At 44.3% G+C, this 23745-nt stretch overlaps 1 protein-coding gene across 5 annotated transcripts in view; it reads left to right on the top strand.

Moving 5' to 3' along the window:
- tet3 (tet methylcytosine dioxygenase 3) overlaps positions 1–23745 on the top strand; it is a 336470-nt gene that overhangs the window by 259002 nt on the left and 53723 nt on the right. For all 5 annotated transcript variants that reach the window (XM_063057052.1, XM_063057053.1, XM_063057054.1 and 2 more), the window contains 2 exons: positions 3284–3374; positions 23037–23130. In XM_063057052.1, coding sequence (XP_062913122.1) covers positions 3284–3374; positions 23037–23130 — 185 coding nt within the window. The remainder of the gene's footprint in view (positions 1–3283; positions 3375–23036; positions 23131–23745) is intronic.

Raw genomic sequence — 23745 nt, forward strand, 5'->3', positions numbered from 1 at the left:
CACAATTTTGGTTTTTAATTTTTAGGAAATTGTTGGTATGTTTTGGAATTCTTCTTTTAATTTGACATGATGCACGGTGTTTAGTAGTTTAGCTCAAAAAATCTGACTTCAGTGTATTTTAAATTTAGAATGTGAGATTGTAAAGTATGGAAGTAGTTGTGGGGGCTGAAGACTTTTTCAAGACTCTGTGGCACACTGAGCAGTTTGGAGCTGCAGTGGATTCGAGGCGTGTATATCTTCAGTGTGGGGAAATGGGGATGGTGCTGGAGAATGGTGTTGGGGGTGCGGGGTTGATGAACGCCTCCTCCTGCTCCTACTTCTTCAGCTGGTGGACAACAGAGAGAAAATGTACCAGGAAAATTATGTAAAGTGCATTAGTGTACATTTACTCTTGAAATAAAGGGCAAGCATATCAGCTTTGGGAAAGCACCTACTATCTCAAGTCCATCTTGGATCCAGACAGTGTTTGTAATTACACCAGGACGCAAGCACACATTACAGAATGGGAGTGCTTGATGGCTCTGGGCCTGTTCTCGCTGGAGTTTAGGAAAATGAGTGGTGGTGTGTGGAATCTCATTAAAACCTACAAAAATACTGAAAGGCCTAAATGAAGTGGACATTGATAGGATGTTCCCCATAGTGGGGGAGTCCAGGACCAGAGGGCACGACCTCTAGGATGGAGATGAGGAGGAATTTCTTTTGCCAGAGAGTGGAGGCCAAGTCATTGGGTATATTTCAGAATCAGGTTTAATATCACCAGCATATGTGGGGAGATTTGATAGCTTTGCAATACATGATAATAGAGAGAGAAGAAACACATGAATTACAGTAAGAATGAATATATAATTAAACTAAATAAGTAGTGCAAAAATAGGAAATAAAAAAGTAGTGAGGTTCAGTGCCCATTCAGAAATCTGAAGCGGTTCCTGAATTATTGAGTGTGCATCTCCTTCCTGATGGTAATAATGAAAAGAGGAACAGAGTGGAGGTGGATAGCTTCTTGATTAGTTAAGGTGTCAAAGGTTACAGGGAGAAGGCAGGAGTATGGTATTGAGATGGATAATAAATCAGCCGTGATGGTATGGCAGAGCAGACTCAATGGGCCAAATGGCCCAATTCTCCTCCTATGTCAAATGGTCTTCTTCTCTTTCAATGCACTAAGCCCATCTTTTCCACACTTTGCTGCCTGATGTATTTCAGTTTCCTGAGGTAAATCCTTCAAAACCTTCCCTCCTGCCCTCAAGTTCAATAAGAAACACCTTACTTCCCAAGTAACAATACTTTCCTCTAATGGTTCATTCACCCTGCACGACCATCGCAAGAGCACAACAATTAAGCAATTACATCGAACTTTCATCAGGTCCGTCCTTGGTTTTCCTGTACTAATTCTCAATTTCCCTTCCTGAGCGCACGTTATTCAACATTTGAAAAGATTCCACGGTGTATGGAAAGTAATTGAACGGGCTGCTTCCCAATGGGTTTATCTTGGACTGTTTGATGTTGATACTGCTAGCTGAACAGCAGATTGAAATACATCCAGGTCCCTTCGAGCATGCAAGCACAAGTCAGGTCAGCGTGTTAAAAGTGAAATCCTAACAAGAGCACATTCTTTTTCTAACTGTACAGTATGTCCATGCCCTATTGACCAAACACGAGTCCCATATTTCCCACTAAAACTGATGTCAATACATTCCATTTTGTTGGCGGGGTTTTCAAATATACCAATCCGACTGATGTGGTGATTGTGAAGTCAATATTTATAAGCATAGTGCTAACTTAGTATTTTCCAGTTTATAAGTACCTGTTTAATATACACAAGAGATTCTGCAGATGCTGGAAATCTTGAGCAACACGCACAAAATGCTGGAGGAACTCAGCAAGTCAGGTAGCATCTGTGGAGAGAAATAAACAGTCACTGTTTTGGGCCGAGACCCTTCATCAGGTCTCCTGAGTTCCTCTTTCCGGTAAAAAAGGTTTTTGCCCTCCGCCTCCCCTCTTCCTCTATTCTCCTCTCTGGCTCCTTACCTCTTCTCACCTGTCTGTTCCTTCCCCCTAGGTCTGCTGATTCTTCCGGTGGTGCTAGAAAGTTTGTGAACTCTTTAGAATTTTTGCATGAGTATGACCTAAATGTGATCAGATCTTCACAAAATAAGTCCTAAAACTAGATAAAGAGAACCCAATTAAATAAACAGAAAAAATGTAATACTTGTTAATTTATTTATTGAGAAAAATGATCCAATATTACATGTTTATTACTGGTCATAACTTTAAGGTGTTGGGAGGAAAGTCCAAGAAGAATGGCAGCCCAGCACATCACACAAACCAATCTTCCGTCGTGGACTCACTTTATACCGCACGCTGTCGGAGCAGTGCTGCCAGAATAATCAAGGACACGATCCACCCAGCCAACACACTTTTCGTCCCTCTTCCCTCCGGGAGAAGGCTCAGGAGCTTGAAGACTCGTACGTCCAGATTTGGGAACAACTTCTTTCCAACTGTGATAAGACTGCTGAACGGATCCTGACCCGGATCTGGACCGTACCCTCCAAATATCCGGACCTGCCTCTCGGTTTTTTTGCACTACCTTACCTTCCGTTTTCTATTTTCTATTTATGATTTATAATTTAAATTTTTAATATTTACTATCGATTTGTACTCCAGGGAGCAGGAAGCGCAGAATCAAATATCACTGTGATGATTGTACGCTCTAGTATCAATTGTTTGGTGACAATAAAGTAAAGTAACACAGAGTGGTGGGTGTGTGGAATGTGCTGCCAGGAGAGGTGATAGAGGCAGATAGATCAGGGACATTTTAGAGACACTTGGATAGGCACATGGATGAAAGAAAAATAGAGAAAAGGATTGGACTGATCTTATAGTAGATTAAAGGATTGGCACAATATCTTGGACTGAGAGGCCTGTACTGTGCTATACTGTTCTATGTAATGTAATCTAATCCCAAAATGCCGAAAAAGACTTTAAAAATCTACTCATTTAATGACCTTTGAAGTGAGATTGTGTGGACAGTGACTGGAGAGACCTTCATTCTCAGTTGTTAATGCATGTAAGCAGGTATCTATCCTGGACAGGTGATTGGTTAGTTCAGCTAGTACATGGGGAGCTGATGCCAAGGACATTGACCCCACCACCACTAATTTGAGATGTATAATTTAAGTACAAATAAAATCTTTGAAGGTATGATCTCGTTTGGGTGTTGTACCTAGCCTTGAGGTGGCTTGATAAATATTGTTGATATCTTTGATGTTTTGTTCCTATTCCACAGAGCAAATCATAGAAAAAGACGAAGGTCCTTACTACACACATCTTGGTTCGGGTCCAACTGTGGCCGCCATAAGAGAACTAATGGAAGAAAGGTAGGTTGATAACAAGTCTCAGTCTTTTGCTCCGAGGGTGGATAGAAGCCGAGTTGGAAAATTGGTGAGGGAACCCACTCACAATGATCTATGAGAGACCAAGCCATGAGTGGGGAATAGTTCAGTAACTCAAGCGATTGCAATGGGAGGTACTTGAGGAAGATGTGCAATGCGTGTATCTAGATGTTTCAAGTTTAATTGTCATTCAACCATACACCTTTATACAGCCAAATGAAACATGGTTCCTCCAGAGCCAACGTGCAAAATACAGGACATGCACTCAATCAGAGAACACAGCATGTTTAGTTATGACAGCATAGACAGTCACAAAATAACATTAGCACAAGTCCCTGAATGGCACACCCTGAAGATTAATGGTGCATGGGATGTTGTTCTGGAGCCACGTTTCTGCAAGAACAAGCACACAGCAGTTCCTCATCTCGTGCTGGGTCAACCGCAGGTGAAGGCAATCCATTTTGTATTCCAGCAAAATGAGCACTGGAGTGCTACACCGATGGCAGAGCTGACCTGCATGTTTATTGGTCAATAAGCTCGATGAGTTACAGACAAGAGTCGCCAAATGGAGCTTTAGTACGCTGGAAAGAGCAAATTGAAAGCTCAGGAAAGGAGAAGAACAGGAATATTCCTGGTTATCGTGAAATCTGGAAACATCGAAAAGGAAAAAGAAAGTGGTATCTGCATTCAAAGAAAATATTGTAGCAATGGAGAAAGATGATTTCATTTCAGATTTGAGACATGAACGGTAACTTTCCTGTGACGCACAGTTGTAGCAGTTGTTTTAATGTCAGTGAAGTTGCATGTTGGTGACGAGGAAGAAGTAGCAGAGAGCCTCCTATTACTCCAAAACATCCCAATCAATCCCCTCCCTTACGTTGTCATTAAAATTCCGATCAACTCTTCTTCTCTCCCTCCCATCTCTCTTCTCCTCTCTTACATCTCTCTTCTTTCCTCTCCCTAATCTCTACTTCCCTCTCCTAACTCTCTTCTCCCCTCTTCCATCTCTCTTCTCCCCTCTTCCATCTCTCTTCTCCCCTCTTCCATTGGGCAGAAGATACAAAAGCCTGAAAGCACATACCAGCAGGCTCAAGGACAGCTTCTATCCCACTTTTATCGGACTCTTAAATGGACCTCTTGTATGATAAGATGGAGTCTTGACTTCACAATCTACCTTGTTTTGATCTTGCACTGCACTCTTTAAGTATTGTTTACACTTTATTCTGCGTTGTTGTTTTACCTTATTCTAGCTCAGTGCATTGTAATGAATTGATATGCATAAACATGCCAAAAGGTTGACGAACGAGACATGCCAATTAAGCTTAAAAAAAGCTTCTTAGGGCTTACAATTGCTTAAGGAATCTTAACAGTACAGAGATAGTAATCATCTTTTGGGAAGGTTGGGACCCCTTTTCCTCCATCAGTGCCTTCACCCCCCTCCACCTCCTCCCTCTATTCCTCATTCTACCAAACCCCTATCCAACCTGATTTTCACACCCAATCTCCTTCACACCCCTCTCCTCCACCCCCTCCTCCAATCCTCTCTTCCCCCAATCTCCTTCACCCCCAACTCTCCACCCCCTTTCCTCTAACCCCTCCTCCAATCTCCCTCCTCTACACCCTCTCCTCCATCCCCAATCCTCTACCCTCTGACCACATTTGTGTTTATTTCATTGTGCTCATTTCCAATGCCGACTTCCATTTTCTTTATTATTTCCCATGAGGTGTTTCATTACATGGTTGGATACGAGGATGATGCATCCATCTACTGCAGGAATTCCCAACCTGGGGTTCACGGACCCCTGGGTTAATGATAGGGATCCATGGCATTAAAATAGTTTGGGAACTCTGATCTGCTGGGAGACAAAACCGCTTAATGGTTTGCAGTTAGTCTTGTCTCATGGAACTGTTCAATATTTCGAAAGGTGGACAAGACACACAGATGAGAGCACACACAAGAATCACACTCTCTAATCCACCTAAAGTCATAAGCAGGGGTTCCAACCTTTTTTATGCCATGGACCTCAGGTTGGGACCCCCTATCACGAAGAGATACAACACGGATGCAGGTCTCTGACGTGGCGGCTGTACTGTCTGCGCTGCTGTTCCACTCCAAGAAGGAGAGTGTTATCTTATTTTACACCCAATATTGGATCTCAGCCTGAACCATTGACTGTTTATTCATTTTCATAGATGCTGCCCGACCTGCTGAGTTCCTCTAGAATTTGTGTTGTTTTGGATTTCCAGCATATGCAGAATTTCTCATGCTTAAGGATAAAGGTTGACTTTTTAGGGGATTCTGACGATTACCAGCTAAGATGCTATCCTTTACCTAAGAAAGGATGTGCTGGCATTGGAGAAGGTCCAGCAGAAGATCACGAGAATGATCCCAGGAATGAAAGGGTTAATGTATAAGGAGCATTTGATGGCTCTGGGCCTGTACTTGCTGGAGTTTAGAAGAATGAGGAGAGAGCTTACTGAAACCTATCAAATATTGAAAGGTCCAGATAGAGAAGACATGGAGAGGATATTTTCAAAGTTGGGGTGGTGGGTGGGGGAGGGGGGAGTTTCAGAATATATAAGGACATTACTTTAGAACAGAGATGAGGAGGAATTTCTTAGCCAGAGGGTGGTGAATCTGTGGAATTCATTGCTATAGATGGCTGTGGAGGCCAAGTCATTGGGCATATTTAAAGCAGAGGTTCTTGATTAGTTGGGAGTGGGTAAAAGTTTATGAGAAGAACGCAAGAGAATGGGGCTAGGAAGGATTATATATCAGCCATGGAGGAATATCGGAGCAGACCTAATGGGCCAAATTCTGCTTCTGCACAAATCATGTGTAAGAAACACTGATTAGACTTGAACAGCGGCCAATTTGAAAGATCAGAATTTTTGTGAGGAGAAATGTTTGGTAATCTTTTATCATTTAAGTAGGGAGTAGTCCATGCTGTATCACACACCGCGATGCAAGTAAACAAACAGAAGAGGAATGTTGCTGAAAAACAATTGCTCAGCTATTTATTTTTAGCAGCAGAAGAAATTTTCCATGCCACTGTGATCAGAGAACTTTTTAAAGTAAAATTTGAAATTATTTAAGAACACAGAACAGTACAGCGCAGGAAGAGGCCATTCGGCCCATAGTGTTGTGCTGAACTAGTTAAAAAGCAAATCAAATTCACCCAAACACTAAAATACCTACATCATAGATAGATAGATAGATATACTTTATTAATCCCGAGGGAAATTTGGTTTCGTTACAGCCGCACCAACCAAGAATAGAGCGTAAATATAGCAATACAAAAACCACAAACAATCAAACAACAAAATGCAAACTATGCCAGGTGGAAAATAAGTCCAGGACCAGTCTATTGGCTCAGGGTGTCTGACCCTCCACAGGAGGAGCTGCACGTTCGATGGCCACAGGCAGGAACGACCTCCCACGCTGCCAAGTGTTGTATCACGGTGGAATGTGGCCGAAGTCCAACAGTAAAAATTTCAATATCCAGTCTGCAAACGCATTCCTCGATCGTAATATACCCCGGATTGCACCATCTGTTGTTAACCAGATCAGTAAGCACCCAACTCCTTTACGCTTACCGCTCTCAGTGCACTTCCGGTCAGCCGGAACGGTATTACCCACCGAACTCCTCTTCTCCAAAAGTCTCTGTTGTCTCGACCCGGTCCTCTTTCCTCGGCTTTGTGATCCCCCTCTGCATCCTCTGTGTGTTTTCCTCTGAATTTCAGCGGGGGTGTCCGCCGCTCTGCTCGCTAAACCGGCCGGCATTTGCTGGTCCCTGGAATACACAATGCGACCTTGCTTCTGTCACACGTGTCGGGATGTAACCATTTCCAACGCTAAAAAAAATCCAAATAAAACTCTCTCTACCAGCATGTTAGAGAGGGTGCAGCTTCGACGTGTTACCGTGAGAAAAAAAAAACAAAAAATAACGTAAGTTAAAAAGTAAGAAGAAGGAAGTAAGAATAGATCGGAACGGCTGTACCAGGCTGCATGTACGACCAGTGCATCAGGTCCATATCCCTGCATCTTCCTCACAACCATATGTCTATCCAAGCGTCGGTTAATACCTCTAATGTATTTGCCTCTACCACCATACCATGCAGTGCATTCCAGGCTTCCACAACTCTCTGAGTAAAAACCCCCCTCACCTACAATGCATGTCCTCTGGTATTAGACATTTCAACCCTGGGAAACAGGTACTGTCCGTCCACTCTCATTATCTTGTAAACCTCAATCAGATCTCACCTCAGCCTCTGCCGCCCCAGAGAAAACACCTTAATCTTGCTTCTTTCAATAACCTGGAATAGCAAATCAATAAAATAAATGCAGTTTCAAAATATCCATCAAATTATGCTATTAAAAGCTCACAGCCGTCTTTCTTCTGCCGTCTGTTTGTTTTGTGGCATTGTTTTGAAGAGCAGCACTCTTTCTAGACCCCAGGGCTGGGAGTTAGACTTTGTCCAATAGGTTTCCCTGGTCCAGCCTCTGCAGTTTAAATGACAAGCATTCCAAGCTGAGCAAGTTTATTCGGATTACTGGAATCCAAGTTGAGGGCAGATCTGCAGGGCAAGTGAGCAGTGGGAAGCCAGTATTACTAGAGAGAGCTTCAAAGAAGTGGAACTTTATCCCAGATGAGGGTGAAAGCAATTCCAGTTGCGGTTGGCTTTGCGGCTGGAGTGCCTTCATGGGACGCCACCACTTAGTGGCCGCAGCTCTGCAACGGCATCACTCAGTCTCCAGTACCACCTCCTAGGGTGATCCATATTCATACAAGACAGGCAGTCTGAAAATAACCGCTTTCACATGACCAACACTCTCACATCTTGTTCTGCTCTTGGAAAGAGGAGCTTCTCATGTGAGAAGGTTTCAACAAAATGTTGAATTATCGCATACTGTTCTGGTCGCCCCACTGTAGGAAGGATTGATGGAGGTATTTAAAATTATGAGGGGGATAGATAGAGTTGACGTGGATGGGCTTTTTCCATTGAGAGTGGGGGAGATTCAAACAAGAGGACGTGAGTTGAGAGTTAAAGGGCAAAAGTTTAGGGGTAACATGAGGGGGAACTTCTTTACTCAGAGAGTGGTAGCTGTGTGGAACGAGCTTCCAGCAGAAGTGGTTGAGGCAGGTTCGATGTTGAAATTTAAAGTTAAATTGGACAGCTATATGGACAGGAAAGGAATGGAGGGTTATGGGCTGAGTGCAGGTCGGTGGGACTAGGTGAGAGTAAGAGTTCGGCACGGACTAGAAGGGCCGAGATGGCCTGTTTCCGTGCTGTAATTGTTATATGGTTATATATGTTGAGGCTTTGGAGAGGGTGCAGTAGAGGTTCACCAGGATACTGCCTGATTTAGGGGGCGTGTGCTATCACAGAAGGCTGGGCAAACTTGGGTTGTTTTCTCTGGAGCGGTGGATCTGGAGGGGAGATCTGTTAGAGGTTTATACGATTATGAGAGGCGTAGATTGATGAGACAGGGAGTATCGTTTTTCCCAGGGTAGAAATGTCTGTTACCAGAGGGTATGCATGGAAGATGAGAGGGGGTAGGTTCTTACTCAGAGAGTGGTGGATTCCTGGAATACGCTGCCTGGTGTGGTGGGAGAGGCAAATTTATTAGAGGCTTTTAAGAGACGTTTAGATAGGCAAATGGATGTAAGGAATTTGGAGGGATATGGACATGGTGTAGGTAGGAGGGATTAGTTTTTCAGGTTTTTTGATTTGCGTTTTAGCTAGCTCAATATTGTACGCTGAAGGTCCTGTTCCTGTGTGGTACTGTCCTATGCTATTTATTCATAAGTATATTTATCTATCCGTCTATATTTATTTATTCGTTCAGAAATACAGCATGCTAACATGCTTAACAAACCCACTCTGCCCAACTGCTCCCATTTGTTGTGCTATGTCCACTGTTTTACTCTCCTGATTGCATTCACATTGAGCACAAAAACAGAACGTAGAACATTACAACACAGCACAGGCCCTTCGGCCCATGGTTTTGTGCCGACCTTTTAACCTACTCTATCTAACCCTTTCCTCCCCTATAGCCATCCATTTCTCTTTCATCTATATGCCCTATCGAAAAGTCCCTTTAATGTCCCTAATGTATCTGCCTCTACCACCACCCCTGTCAGCGCATTTCGCGAACCCACCACTTTCTGTGTGAAAAAACTTACCTCTGACATCCCCCCTATACTTTCCTCCAGTCACCTTAAAATTATGCCCCTTGCGTTAGGCATTTCTGCCTTGGGAAAAAGTCTCTGGCTGTCCACTCTCTCTTTGCCTCTTGTCACATTATATACCTCTGTAAAGTCATCTATGATCCTCCTTTGCTCCATAGAGAATAGCCCCAGCTCACAAATCCTATCCTCATAAAACATGCTTCCTAATCCAGTCAGTCATGTGGGCAAGTGGCCAAGTGGTTAAGGCATTGGACTAGCGACCTGAAGGTCGTGAGTTCGAGCCCCAGCCGAGGCAGCATGTTGTGTCCTTGAGCAAGGCACTTAATCACACATTGGTCTGCAACAACACTGGTGCCAAGCCGTATGGGTCCTAATGCCCTTCCCTTGGACAACATCGGTGTCGTGGAGAGGGGAGACTTGCAGCATGGGCAACTGCTGGTCTTCCATACAACATTGCCCAGACCTGCGCCCTGGAGAGTGAAGACTTTCCAGGCGCAGATCCATGGTCTCGCAAGACTAATGGATGCCTTTACTAAATCCAGTCAGCATCCTAGCAAATCGTTCTTCCTATGTTTATGAATATCTCAGATTTCAGAACTCCTTTAGCTGCTTCAAAGAGCTGAAAGTGAATTCAGTGCTTATCCTCAAACACCGGTTTGTCTGCTATTTGAGAAAGAGTCTTTAACTTTTGGTTATGTCCAACATCGACATCCAACGTCCTTCCCATTTGCTGCTCTGAATGTGGAGAGGTGAGTGGAAAAGTGAACACACTCGCCTTAACACTGATAGTTCTTTCCAGGGCTAAGTGGGTGTCACGGCAGCGTTGCGGTTAGCGCGACGCTATCACAGCTTGGGGTCTCCGGAGTTTGGAGTTAAATTCCGGCGCATTTCACTATGGAGTCTCTATACGCCCTCCCCATGGAAGGTGTGGGTTTTCCCCGTGTGCTCTGGTTTCCGCTCACAGTCCAAAGGTGTGCTGGCTAGGTTAATTGGTCATTGTAAATTGTCCTGTGCTTAGGTTACTCGGGATGGCTGAAAGGGCTGGAAGGGTCTATTCCACACTGTATCATTTAATTAATTAATTGAAGTGATTGAAAATCAAATTAGGTCAGAATAAGTCACTTTGTGACCCTCTCCAGCTCAGATATGGGCAGTTGGGAAATTTGAGAATCACTTCTAGGCAGGGTTAATAGAGTCAAAGAGAGAAGCAGCATGAAGCAGGCCATTCATAGAATCTGAGAGAATGGAAGCAGGCCCTTCAGTCCGACTCTCCATGCTAGCCAAGATGCGTGTAAGAGTTAGTCCCACTTGCCTAAATTTGGGCTATATCACTACCCCACCCCAAAACCTTTCCGAACCACGTAACCATCCAAATGTCTTTTGAGCAGTTTAATGACCACTTCTGGCGGTTTGTTCCGTATACCCTTCTATTCCTGCCTTTACTTTACAAAGTGCTGTCAAATATGTGGTGGACAGAACATTCCAAGCTTTGCGGTTGATTTGATGCAAGTATCATCAGAAGTTTTGCCTTCCCTGCTGCACTTCTGCCTGTCCACTGTGATGAGATACTTCTGGACCTTTCTGTTTCAATTACGTCACCTCTCACGCTTCTAAGCTCCTGTGGATAGAAGCTAGGCCCGTATGAAGTCAAGTTCAAGTTTAATTATCGCTCAACCATACGTGAATACCCATAAGTACGGAGAAACGAGACGGTGTTACTCCGGGGCCAAGGTACAAAACACAGTACTAACAATCACACACCGCAGAAGGCACATATAGCATTTATAAGATATCAGTAAAATACAGTCACACAAAAAAAGACCCTGAGACCGTGAGCATTGTAGGAGTCTGCAGTCAAACACAATATGACTTGTCTCCTGCCACGTGAACACAGGGGGCAGCACCAACTCCAGATTGGATGCCTCACCACACCGCCTCCGGTGGAGGGCTCCAACTCTGACGCCTTTCTCCTGGGTGGCCACACCGCTGCTTGAGCCCTAGTCTTCAAGTCAGAAGACAACTTGCCCTTTCCTTGGATTATTCCAGTAAAACTTTCTCCTAATTGCTTCCAAGGTATTCCAGATTAAAGATTAACCGTACTTGTCACATGATCTTGTAATAATCGGCATCATAATGCACATCTGTGGTCTTTAATGGCGTTGATCACAGCTGGATATTTTCTCCATCCGTCTCAAACGGGATGGCGAGGTGGGGCATCTTGCAGATGCTCAAAACAAGACTAGACCACAGAGCAAGGGAATTATGTCGGCTTGGAAATTAACCCAAAATGATGGTGCAGTTCTATTGTTGTTTATTATTTTGAAATACGGCACAGTTACAGGCCAATTATACCCATATGACCAATTAGCCTACTAATCCATATGTCTTTGGAATGTGGGAGGAAACCAGAGCACCAAAAGGAAACACACGCAGTCACGGGGAGAATGTACAAACTCCTTACAAACAGCGGCGGGAATTCAACCTCAGTTGCTGGTACAGTGATCGGGTTACACTAACTACTGCACTACTGTACTACCCAATTCACTCCCTGTAAAATTACCAAAGTGATCCAAAGGTTTGCCAGCAAAGGACCTTTTTAATGATGTCCTGATGAAAGGTTCTGGGGCCAAAACGTTGACTGTTTACTCTTTTCCACGGGTGCTGCCTGACCTGCTGAGTCCCTCCAGCATTTTTGTGTGTGTTGCATTGGATTTCCAGCATCTGCAGATTTTCTCACGTTTGCGTTTATAACCGTGCCCTTTCTTAGTTATATATGGAACATCTCAAAAGAAGAACTGTCGCCCTTTAACATTATCTCCCTTTGAGAATGACTGATATGAAAGATAGAGAAAAAAAATATGCTTTCATATTGAATGCTGGGTTAAAATAAAGGAAGCGGTTCTCTTTAAAAGGCCAGGCTAAATCTATACCAAGCTCAAACCACAGCTTGATGTTTGACAAGGAGTGACGTGCAATTGAATAAAATAACTTTCGTACATTCTCGACACACAGCCGACATTCTGGCTGTAAATTTTGTGCTGCACCTTGTGGTATTTATCATGAAATAGCTTCTGATGGTGTCACATTTCCTTTGATGTGTGAGGGAGAAAAAAGTCCACCTAAGATATTAGGTTGTCACAGATACCATGGGCAGTCACTGGATAAGACAGATGTATTTAATTCAGCTAAGTTATACACTTGGGAACGAGAAGCTGGAATCCTGAGCCTGCTTCACTACTTAGAGGGCTGTTGATTAGATTGTAACTTTGGTTCTGCATTTCCGTCCAACCTTTCACCCCTTAACAAGAATCAAATCTATCTCTGTATTAAAAATACTCAATAACCCCGTTTCCATCAGTCTTTGAGGAAGAGGGCTCAAGAAAAAACAATCCTATGAGATATTCACAGGCGCTTTCTGAGTCATTGCACGTTGAATTGGAACGCCTTGAATGCCAAAGACTGGGAACCCCTTTCCTCACACCCCCGCCCCAACAGTGAGAAGAGTGAGCAAAGTTGATAACTGATTGAGAGGGGCAATGAGTATAGAAGGTGGGGTGTCAGGAATGAAAGGGTTAATGTATGAGGAACACTTATGGCTCTGAGCCTGTACTCTCTGGAATTTAGAAGAATGAGGGAGGGATTTCACTGAAACCTATAGAATATTGAAAGGCCTTGATAGAGTGGATGTGGAGAGGATGCTTTCGAAAGTGGAAGAGTCTTCGACTGGGGGCACGGCCTCAAAATACAAGGACATCCTTTTTAGAACAGAGGAGAGGAGGTATTTCTTTAGCCAGAGAGTGTTAAATATATGGAATTCATTGCCATAGGTGGCTGTGGAGGTTGCATCATTAGATTTACTTAAAGCTGAGGTTGATAGGTTCTTGATTAATCAGGGTGTCAAACATTACTGGGAGAAGGCAGGAGAATGGGGTTGAGAGGGATAATAAATTAGCCATGATGAAATGGCGGAGCAGACTCGTTGGGCCAAATGACCTAATTCTGCTTCTGTGTCTCATGGTCTAATGTTGCTGAGGCCATGTTTGGAATGTAGTGTTCAGTCTTGCCGCCCTCCTATAGGAAAGATACCATTAAACTGGAAAGAATGCAGAAAAGATCAATAAGGATGTTGCCAGGTCTCCAGAAGCTGAGATATAGAGGAAAACTAAGCAGGCTGGGACTTCATCCACTGGAGCGGAGGAGAATGAGGGGTGACCTTACAGAAGTGTGTAAAATCTTGAGGGGGATAGAATATTATTAAGGGTATCATCCATCCATCCAGCATCTTCTTTGACTTTATACCATCAGGCAGGAGACTCCGATGCATAAAGACAAGAATGGTCAGGAGGGGAAACGGTTTCTTCCTTCAGGTCATTAGGCTTCTGAACTCCCTGCCGCATCGCATTCGAAGTGTCACTGATTAATCTGTTCTGTACCTTGCAATATTTAATTTATGCACTTTAGTTTCTTTATTTATGTGGATTCCATTTGTACATTTTATCCTTACTTTCATAAGTTATTATGTGTTATGTGTACTACAGTGCTTTACACCCTGGTTCAAAGAAACTTTTTCTCGTTTTACATGTATATAGTTAAATGACAATAAACTTGACTTGACTTGGAACTTGTGGTAAGTGGATAGGGTGAGGGATTAGGAGCCAAATGCAGCAAATGGGATGAGCTTCGTTGGGCATTTTGGTCAGCATGGTGGGGATGGGCTGAAGGGCCTTCTAGCATGCTGTGCGGCTCAGAGTACGTGACCATTCACTACTCTCATTGCTCATCGGTAATGCGTGCCAGCCGGTGTTGCTCTGTGGAAGGTGGGCGAGGATGCGCTGAAGGGTCTTCTGCCATGCTGTACTATTCTCATTGCTCATCAGCTGGCGTCACCCTGTGGAAGGTGGACATCTCTAGACCTTTCGAATGAAAATATCAAACCCATTCCGTCCTTGTCAAAACAATCATCAGTGTACATACCATAAAGGGTACTTGCCTATCGTTAGTACAATTTCAAGTTTATTCCCATTCAACTGTGTACATGTGTACCATCAAATGAAACCAAGATGCACAACACAGTACATATACTGTCTCCCACACACAAAAGTTCAAAGTACATTTATTATCAAAGTATGTAAAAATTAAACAACCTTGAGTTTCGTCTCCTTACAGCCAGCCACAAAACAATTACCCATTAAAAACAACAAGCACCCAATGCACAGAGAGAGAGAGAGAAAACACAGTTCGTGCAAACAATGAAAACATAGATAGCCTCCGACTATCCACACGATCGATGCCTCTCATCATCTTATACACCTCAAAGCAAGCAACAGCATTCAGAGCAAAGGTGAGTCCATAGGCAGGAGTCCCGGACCAGGCCCACGGCCGCCGCCTCAGTTCATCGCACAGTGGAGCAAATCATTGCAGAGCTCACAGACATGCAGCCCAGAGAATTTATTTGTAACTAAGTTAACAAATAATAAGGCGCATTTATTGCACAAGTTTAAAAAGTAAACAGTATGGTGCTACTGGCGCTTCGTAAGTGATGAGGCCTGGGTTGTGGCAGGGAGCTCAGTAATCTCACAGCCTGGGGGAAGCAGCTGTTTCCCATCCAAACAGTCCTTGTCCTAATGCTACGGTATCGCCTGTCGTCTGATGGCAGAGGGTCAAAGAGGTTCTTGGATGGATGGAGTAGAATTAATTTGGGCCTGTAAAGTACTGCTGAGATAGACAATCCCCCGGCATGTGATCACATGGACGTGGGAGCAGATCAATGGTTAAATCCGCGGAAAGGATCCACACTAGAAAGGCCCCACAACTTCCGGATTTAACCCGGTTGTGACAGACTGCATGCAGCCAAGCCTCTCCTTGGAGGGGCAGCTTGCCAATTTTAGCATGTTGCATACTGATCGAGATTAATTCCGACAAGGGTTTTGAACCTTGACTCAGTTGGCGCGCACATGGAGAGCTTCCCTGCCCTCGCGAGTGAAAGTGGGTCTTGAACCCTGAGCCGTCGAGGCAGGAGTGTAAACAGCTGGCCCCCCCGCCAGATTCCGGCCACCGCTCTGCGCTGCTGGCCGTGGACCGCCACAATTGCTGAGGCTGAGAGTGGGCAACGCACCAATACACAGTCACGGCAGCAGAGCAAACTCATTCTCTGACAGCTTCCTGGTGAAAGCGAACAGCTTCAGAAACTGATATCTGAGCTGACGGTAGATTCAAGATGCAAAAATGTTTACTGTAATTCCTCAGCGCACGAGTGTAAAGGAGAACAAAATGATTGTTTTTCTCTGGATCCGATGCAGAATTAAAAACATAATTAAGGCAAATATAAAAGCAATCCTACAAAACCGTGCACGAGTAACTGTTGAGGATGGCTCTATATACAAGGACTAGTTAATATATGTAAGCACAGGAAAATCTGCAGATGCTGGAAGACCAAAACAACACACACAAAACGCTGGAGGAACTCAGCAGGTCAGGCAGCATCAATGGAAAAGAGTAAACAGTCGAGGTTTCGGGCTGAGATTCTTTTTCAGGACTCTTCAGCTTATGTGCATAGACTGATCATATGTTCATACAGTGAAGCTCGGTGCAGGAGAATCTGTACATACTGACTGGAAATGAGTAAGCAACAAAGTGACTCTTGGCCAGAGGAACTCTTCCAGGTAGCAGCAGGGTGTGTGAAAGTGCAATTGGATGGTGCCTGTGTCAGTGTAGGAATGAGGTGTGGAATTATTGTTGGTGCCAAATGGGGTGGTTTGAATATCTCAGAGACTGCTGTTCTTCTGGGATTTTCATGCACAGCAGTCTCTAGAGTTTACAGAGTGGCGCAAAGAACCAAAAATATCCGGTGAGCAAAAATGCCTTGTTAATGAGAGACGTCAGAGGAGAATGGGCAGACTGGTTCAAGCTGTCGGGACGGCGACCGTAATTCAATTAACCATGTGTTACAACGGTAGTGTGCAGAAGAGCATCTCTGAATGCACAACACATCGAATCTTGAAGTGGATGGGCTACAGCAGCAGAAAACCTTGAACGTACACTTAATAGGCACATTTTTAAGTACTGGGGGTATCTATTAAAGCGGCCACTGGTTGCATGCAACAGTCTGATTGCTGCTCCACAGACTGTCTTGACACCACAATATCCCAGACAGAGCAAAATTTGTTCTCTGGTACATGTCAATTCAAAGCAAGTGGATTACACCTGGCATGGCTGGGCGCTGAAATCATTTGCATTGTATGAACAGGGGCGGGAGAGTGTCAAAGCGAGCAAAATCTTCCATTGTAGCATATCAGACTTTTAATTTATTGGTGCTCTGTCTGCAAGTCTCTCTGTTTGTTGACGTGAGGTGGGCTTGCTAGCTGAGACTCTATATGTGCAGTCACCCGCGATTATGCAGCGGGGCATGGGAACTTGCTTTGAGGTGTTTTAGAGTACGCACCATTGCTCCCCATCTTGATCCACTGTAGCCTCCCAGAGCATTCTAATATATTACCCTGATTATCTATCTGTTCTGTGCAAGGAGACCGACACAAGCAGAGCAAAGGAGCTGCTGCCTTTATTTTTACAGGGTGCCGTCACGATTTTGTTTGTGAAAATGCAGCCAACAACATAAAGCTCTGCCCTTCTGAGATCCCCGTAAGAGTGCTGGAAAATAATTAGCAAAGATCCTTTTACTGGGATTAACTTATTCCAGGCACTGAGGAGTTTTGAAAGAGGGGCTAATTGTGCGTGCTTGAATTTCGTGAAACGACTTGTCAGATTCAGTAACAGGTTTAATATCACTGGCATATGTCGTGAGATATGTTGTTTTGCAGCAGTGTTGTGTAATACATAAAAAAATCCATGAATTACAATAAGAAATATATATACATTACTGCACAAAAGTCTTAGACACATATATATATGATATATATAGATAGGGTGCCCAAGACTTTTGCATAGAAGTATTTGTCTACATGGAGTGGAGAGCAAGTTTGTAAATCTGATGGGGACAAAGCATGTTGGGAATGGTGAGAGTGGAACGCAACGGGAGAGGTGTGGGACAGGTGGCAGAGAAGGAGTGCCAGTTGGGGGTGCAGACACACTCAGCCCTGAGACACCAGGCAAGGGCATTTGATTCCAAACAAGTGGTTTATTGATCGTTACAGAATGTCTCTCTGGTACTTCCCGCTCCTTCTCTTCCCCCTTCCCCTTTCCCAACCGTGATTCCCCTCTCCCTGCCCCCTTTCCACTCTCAGTCCACAGAAGAGACCCAGATCAGAATCAGGTTTATCATCACTCACATATGTCATGGAATTAGTTTTTCTTTGTGTCAGCAGGACAGGGCAGTACATAAAATTACTACAGTACTGTGCAAAAGTTTTAAGCACCCTGGCTATGTATGTGTGCCTAAGACTACAATGGAATTCCGTTAATTAGGGCACATTGGAACCAGTACAGTTTGGCACAATTAGCCGAAGCTTCATGGAAATAGAGAAAAAAGTATATAAAAGACAAGCTGAGTAACAAGAGGAGTGGCCACAGGATTTCTTTGAGTTGGTGGACTGGGGTGTGTTCAAAGGGTCATCAGTGGATCTGAATGAATACACCACGGTTGTCACGGACTTTATTAAGACAGTTGTGCACGAGTGTGGCCCTGCAAAATCATTCAGAATCTTCGTAATCAGAAGCCCTGGATGAACCATGAGATTCACAACCTGCTGTGGGCCAGATCAGAGACATTCAAGTCTGGCGACCAGGAAAATTGCAAGAGGTCAGGTTACGATCTGTGTGGCGCGTGGCCAAGTGGTTAGGGCGTTGGGCTCACGATCTGAGGGTCTCGGCCAAGCAGCGTGTTGTGTTCTTGAGCAAGGCACTTGACCACACACTGCTCCAGTCCACCCACCTGAAAATGGGTACCGGCAAATGCTGGGGGTTAACTTCGAGATAGACTGGCGTCCTATCCGGGGGGCGGGGGGGGGGAGTCTCGTACTCTCAGTCGCTTCACGCCACAGGCACTGGCATAAGCACCAGCCTGATGGGCCACAAGGCTCGTGACAGACTTTCACTAAAAAAAAGGTTACAATCTCCAGAAAGCCACCTCGGGCAAAGTGGCAATTCCAGACTAAACTTGAATCACTGAAGGATGCTGAATAGCTGTGTCAGGGCTTGAATGCTGTCACCTCCTACAAAGTGAAACCAGGCAGCATAGGTGACAATAGTGCTTTGCTTCCTGATGAGCTCAATGTCTTCTACACTTGCTTTAACCATCAAAGCATGGAGGAACCTTCACAAACGTCTACAGCCCTCAGTGACCCTGTGATTTCAGTCTCTGAAGCCGATGTGTGAGCTTCCTGCAGGGGAGTGAACCCACAGAAAGCATAGGGCCGAAATGGGGTACCTGGCCAAGTGCTAAAGACCTGTGTCAATCAACTGGCTGGTGTGTTCACTGAGACCTTTTTTTTAAATTAATTTTTTTATCAGCTTCTACAATACAACAAAAAAAAACCCACCAGCAAAAAAGAGATTTATACAGTGCAAAACAAACATGTCTAATATACAATTCATAACAACATAGAAAAAGCACCCAAAATAAAATCATATAAAGTTAGTATCCTCCCCACCCTCCCAGAACGCAGCTCCAAGCCAACCATTTGGATGTAAATCACTGAGACCTTTAACCTGTCGCTTCAGCAGCCTGAGATACCCACCTGCTTTAAGCGGGCTTCAATTATACCAGTGTTTCAATGACTATCATCCAGCAACATTTACATCCACTGTGATGTGGTGTTTTGAGAGATTGCTGGTGGCCCCAGCCATTATCAGTGGTCGCATAACCAGGACTTGTGATATACACCAGCTGATTATATGACCATCCACCACCTGCTCCCATGGTTTCATATGACCTTCATCAGGGGCTGAGGAGGTGCTACACCTTGCCCAAGGGTGACCTACAGGCTAGCAGAGAGAAGGAGTAACTTACACCTCCTTCAGTAGAGACATATCTCCACCTCACCACCCATCAGCAACCCCTTAGGATTAGTGTAGATGGGCAAAAAGTTTGGCACGTATCTAGTCTGTGGCTCAAGGGGTCTGTTTCTGATGGTTTCCACTAGTGGGGGGGGGATCAGGGGACACAATTGCATAGCAACCCACACAAAATGCTGAAGGAACTCCGCAAGTCGGGCACCATCTATGGAGGGCACCTTTTGAATTATGATTATGAGGACACGCAGTCTCCTTTTACTGTCATTTAGTAATGCATGCATTAAGAAATGATAAAAATGTTTTTCCAGAATGATATCACGAAAACACATGACAAACCGACTTAAAAACTAACAAAAACCACATAATTATAACATATAGTTACAACAGTGCAAAGCAATACCATAATTTGATAAGAACAGACCATGGCACAGTGAAAGTCTCAGAGTCTCTCAAAGTCCCATCATCTCACGCAGATGGTGAACCCCCAGTTCCGCCAACTTGCCGATGCAGTATCCTGGAAGCATCCGACCACAGTCCGACTCCAAGTCCGTCCGAAAAACTCCGAACCTCCGACCACCTATTGGACACTGAGCACCGAGCACCATCTCTGCCGAGCGTTTCGACCCCGGCCCCGGCAACAGGGAATAGGCAAAGCGGAGGATTTGGGGCCTTCCCCTCCTGAGATTCTCGATTGCACAGTAGCAGCGGCTTTCCTTACAGTAGTGAGTTTGTTACTGTTAGAGTTCGTTACCTGCGGCTGAGTTTGCTGTTATTTCTTCGTCATGAGCATCTAACGCAACAGTGATAAACACAAGATTGTGGAGGCCGGATCATCGGGGTTATTTAAAAAGATACATTATCGAAAGGTGGTGGAATTGAGGGCCGTGGGAAGCTGGCAAAGAGGATGCGATGAAGCCTGGGGAGATAGGCCGTAATCACACTGAGTCGTGAAGTGGGTGTGAGGTACCGGTTCCTCTCTGTGTGAGGGGAAATGATGTATTAGTGCCTCAGTGCTTCAGAATTCTGCTGCAGATGAAGGGTGTGCTTCATGCCTAGAATGCGACTCCTGGTCACGCCCTAAATGCATCAAAATTCACTTGCAACCGAGAGCTTAGAGTTAAGTCACAAGCTAGCCGGCACAAAGAGGTACCGCCCCAGTAACCTGCAAGTGGGATCACACTGAGGGTCATGGTTGGTAGTGTTCGATCACATTTCAACATTAGTACGTTTTCACTCAGAAGTGGCAGCAAAACAGGATTCATTCACCTCTATCTCATCAATTTTCAGTCACATGGGCTTGGGTCTTTATGCAATGCACCTGTCCAATTCACCACACTGTTTCTGACCTTGGCAAGAAGAGACAGCCAGGGATTATTGTAGGGAGTAAGAGAGGGAAATGAGTGTATTTAAACATACCCTTAGCTCTGTGGAAAGTTATGCCAAGAGTCTACAGTCAAAACACCCAGAGACTGGGCCAGATTCACACACAGGTATCATGAGGCTTAGAAAGAGATTACATGAGAAATGATCATTTAACATCTTTAATACTACAAATGAGAAGTAATATTAGAAGGTCAGTACAGGGAGAGTGATTCACATTGCTGAGGAGTCTGGAACTAGGGATACACAGTCTCAGCGGGGAGAGAATTTAGGATTAAATTTCAGGGGAAAGAATTGTGCAGAGCGTGGCAAATCTTCAGTAATTTCTTCTCAGAGAACTGTCAAGCCTCAGTCAGTGACTGCGTTTGAAACAGAGAGGGATAAAACTCTGGATATTAAGGAATCAGGGGATGTGAGGCCACTGCAGGAGAATGGTGTTGAAGATCAGCCATGATCTTGCTGATTTAGGCTTGATGGGCTGAATGGCCTCTGCTTTACACCATATTTTGTTTATTTTCAGAGCCATAACTGAAAACTTCAGAGTTCAAAGGAAATGTATTATCAAAGTGCATATACTACCCTGAGATAAATTTTCTTGCAGGCATTCACCACAGAACAAAGAAATACAGTAGAATCAATGAAAAGCTCAACATAAACAAAGACTGACAAACCGTGCAAATGAAAAATAATGATAATAATAAATAAATAATACTGAGAACATGAGTTGCAGAGTCCCTGAAAGAGAGTTCCTAGATTCTGTTCAGTGATCAGTTTGATTGTTGAGCTGAGTGAAGTTATCTACGCTGGTTCAGGAGACCGAAGATTGAAGTGTACAGTAGTAACTGTTCCAGAACTTTGTGGTATGGGACCTAAGGCTCCTTTACATCCTTCCCAGTGGCAGCAGGGAGAAGAGACTGTGGCCTGGATGGTCAAGGTCTTTGAAGACAAATGCTGTTTTCTTGTGCACCGTTGATTGTAGATGTGCTCACTGCTGGAAAGGCTTGTCCTCTGATGGACTGGGCTGTATCCTCTACTTTTTGTCGGCTTTTCTACTCTTGGTTGCTTCCATTCCACTGCATGGTGCAACCAGTCAGGATATTCTCCACTGTACATCTGGAGATGTTTGTTATCCTATTAGATGACATGCCAAATCTGTGCAAACCTCTAAGAAAGAAGAGCCTTCTTTGAAATGGCACTTAAGTGTTGGTGTCAGGGCAGATCCTCTGATATAATAAAGCCGAGGAACTGACCCTCTCCACCTCTGATCCCCTAATGAGGATTGGATCATGTCCCCTCCCCACAATCTCTTCCTCATGTAGTCAATAATAAGCTCCTTCACTTTGCTGACATTTGTTGGTTGAACACCACTCAGCCAGATTTTCAAACTCCCTCCTATATGCTGATTTGTCGCCACCTATGATTCAGCTAACAACAATGATGTTGTCAGCAAACTTAAATATGATATTGGAGCTGCACATAACCTCATAGTCGTAAGTATGAAGTGAGTCAAGCAGGGGGCCCAGCACACAGCCTTGAGGTGCACCTGAGCTGATGGAGAGTGTAGAGGAGATGTTGTTGCCAATCTGAACTGACTGGGATCTGCAAGTGAGGAAATTGAGGATCCAGTTCTACAGGGAGCTATTGAGGCCTAGTTCTCGGAGCTTATTGATTACTTTTGAGGGATGATAGTGTTGAAGGCTGAGCAGTAGTCAGTGGAGAGCATCCTGATGTCGATACCTTCACTGCCCAGATGTCCCAGAGCTGAGTGAAGAGCCGATGAAAGAGTATCTACTGTTGACCTGTTGTGACGGTATGTAAGTTGGAGCAGATCCAAATCACTTCTCAGGCAGGAGTTTATATGTTTCATCACCAACCTCTCAAAACACCCCATCACAGTGGATGTACTGGATGATAGCTATTGAGGCAAATTACCAAATTCTTCTTGAAACCTGCTTGAAGCAGGTAGTATCTCAGACGGCCACTGATCCACTGATGGCTGTTTGCAATTAGAGAGGCCACTTTGCAGAACTAGATGACTTCCTTTCCAGAGGATAATCTATTAATCTTTCAAATAGTTTTAACTTAACCTTGACTTTTTTTTCAGGTATGGGGAGAAGGGGAAAGCAGTTAGAATTGAGAAGGTCATTTACACAGGGAAAGAAGGCAAGAGTTCCCAGGGATGTCCAATTGCAAAGTGGGTAAGTGTCTTTTGACTTGCTTTCACATTTAATATTGCTCATAGGTTCCAACGAAAGGACTTTCTGAGGCTGAGGCTTGCTGCATATCCTCTAGATTTCTGCCCAAATGCACACAAAGCGAGTTTGTATAGTGCTAATAACTCTTGCTCCCTGATCTGACCTTGCTTTATTCCAGATTCTTGCAAGTACATTCCTGCCAGTGTTTAATCAATAACAGGAAAGTATCATGAAAATGATCCCGAGAATGAAAGGGTTAGTGTACAGTGCTATGCAAAAGTCATAGGCACATGTAAAAAAATTCTGTAAAGCTGAGATGCTTTCAAAAATAATGAAATGAAAAGTTTGAGTAGCAAAAGATTTATTATAAAGGGCAGTAAACAGTAAAAGACTAAATCAAATCATTTTTTGATGTGTCCATTTGTCCCTCCCCACTAACCTCCCTTCCAGTGCTCATCCCTGCAAGTGGCCAAAGGGCTACACCTGCCCCCTCGCCTCCATTCAGGGCCCCAAACAGTCCTTCCAGGTGAGGCAACACTCCACCTGCGAATTGGCTGGGGTCACCTATTGTGTCCAGTGCTCCCGATTCAGTCTCCTCGACATTGGTGAGACCCATCT

Source organism: Mobula hypostoma, chromosome 8 (genome assembly GCF_963921235.1).
Source record: "Mobula hypostoma chromosome 8, sMobHyp1.1, whole genome shotgun sequence".
In the NCBI taxonomy this organism is placed as follows: domain Eukaryota; kingdom Metazoa; phylum Chordata; class Chondrichthyes; order Myliobatiformes; family Myliobatidae; genus Mobula; species Mobula hypostoma.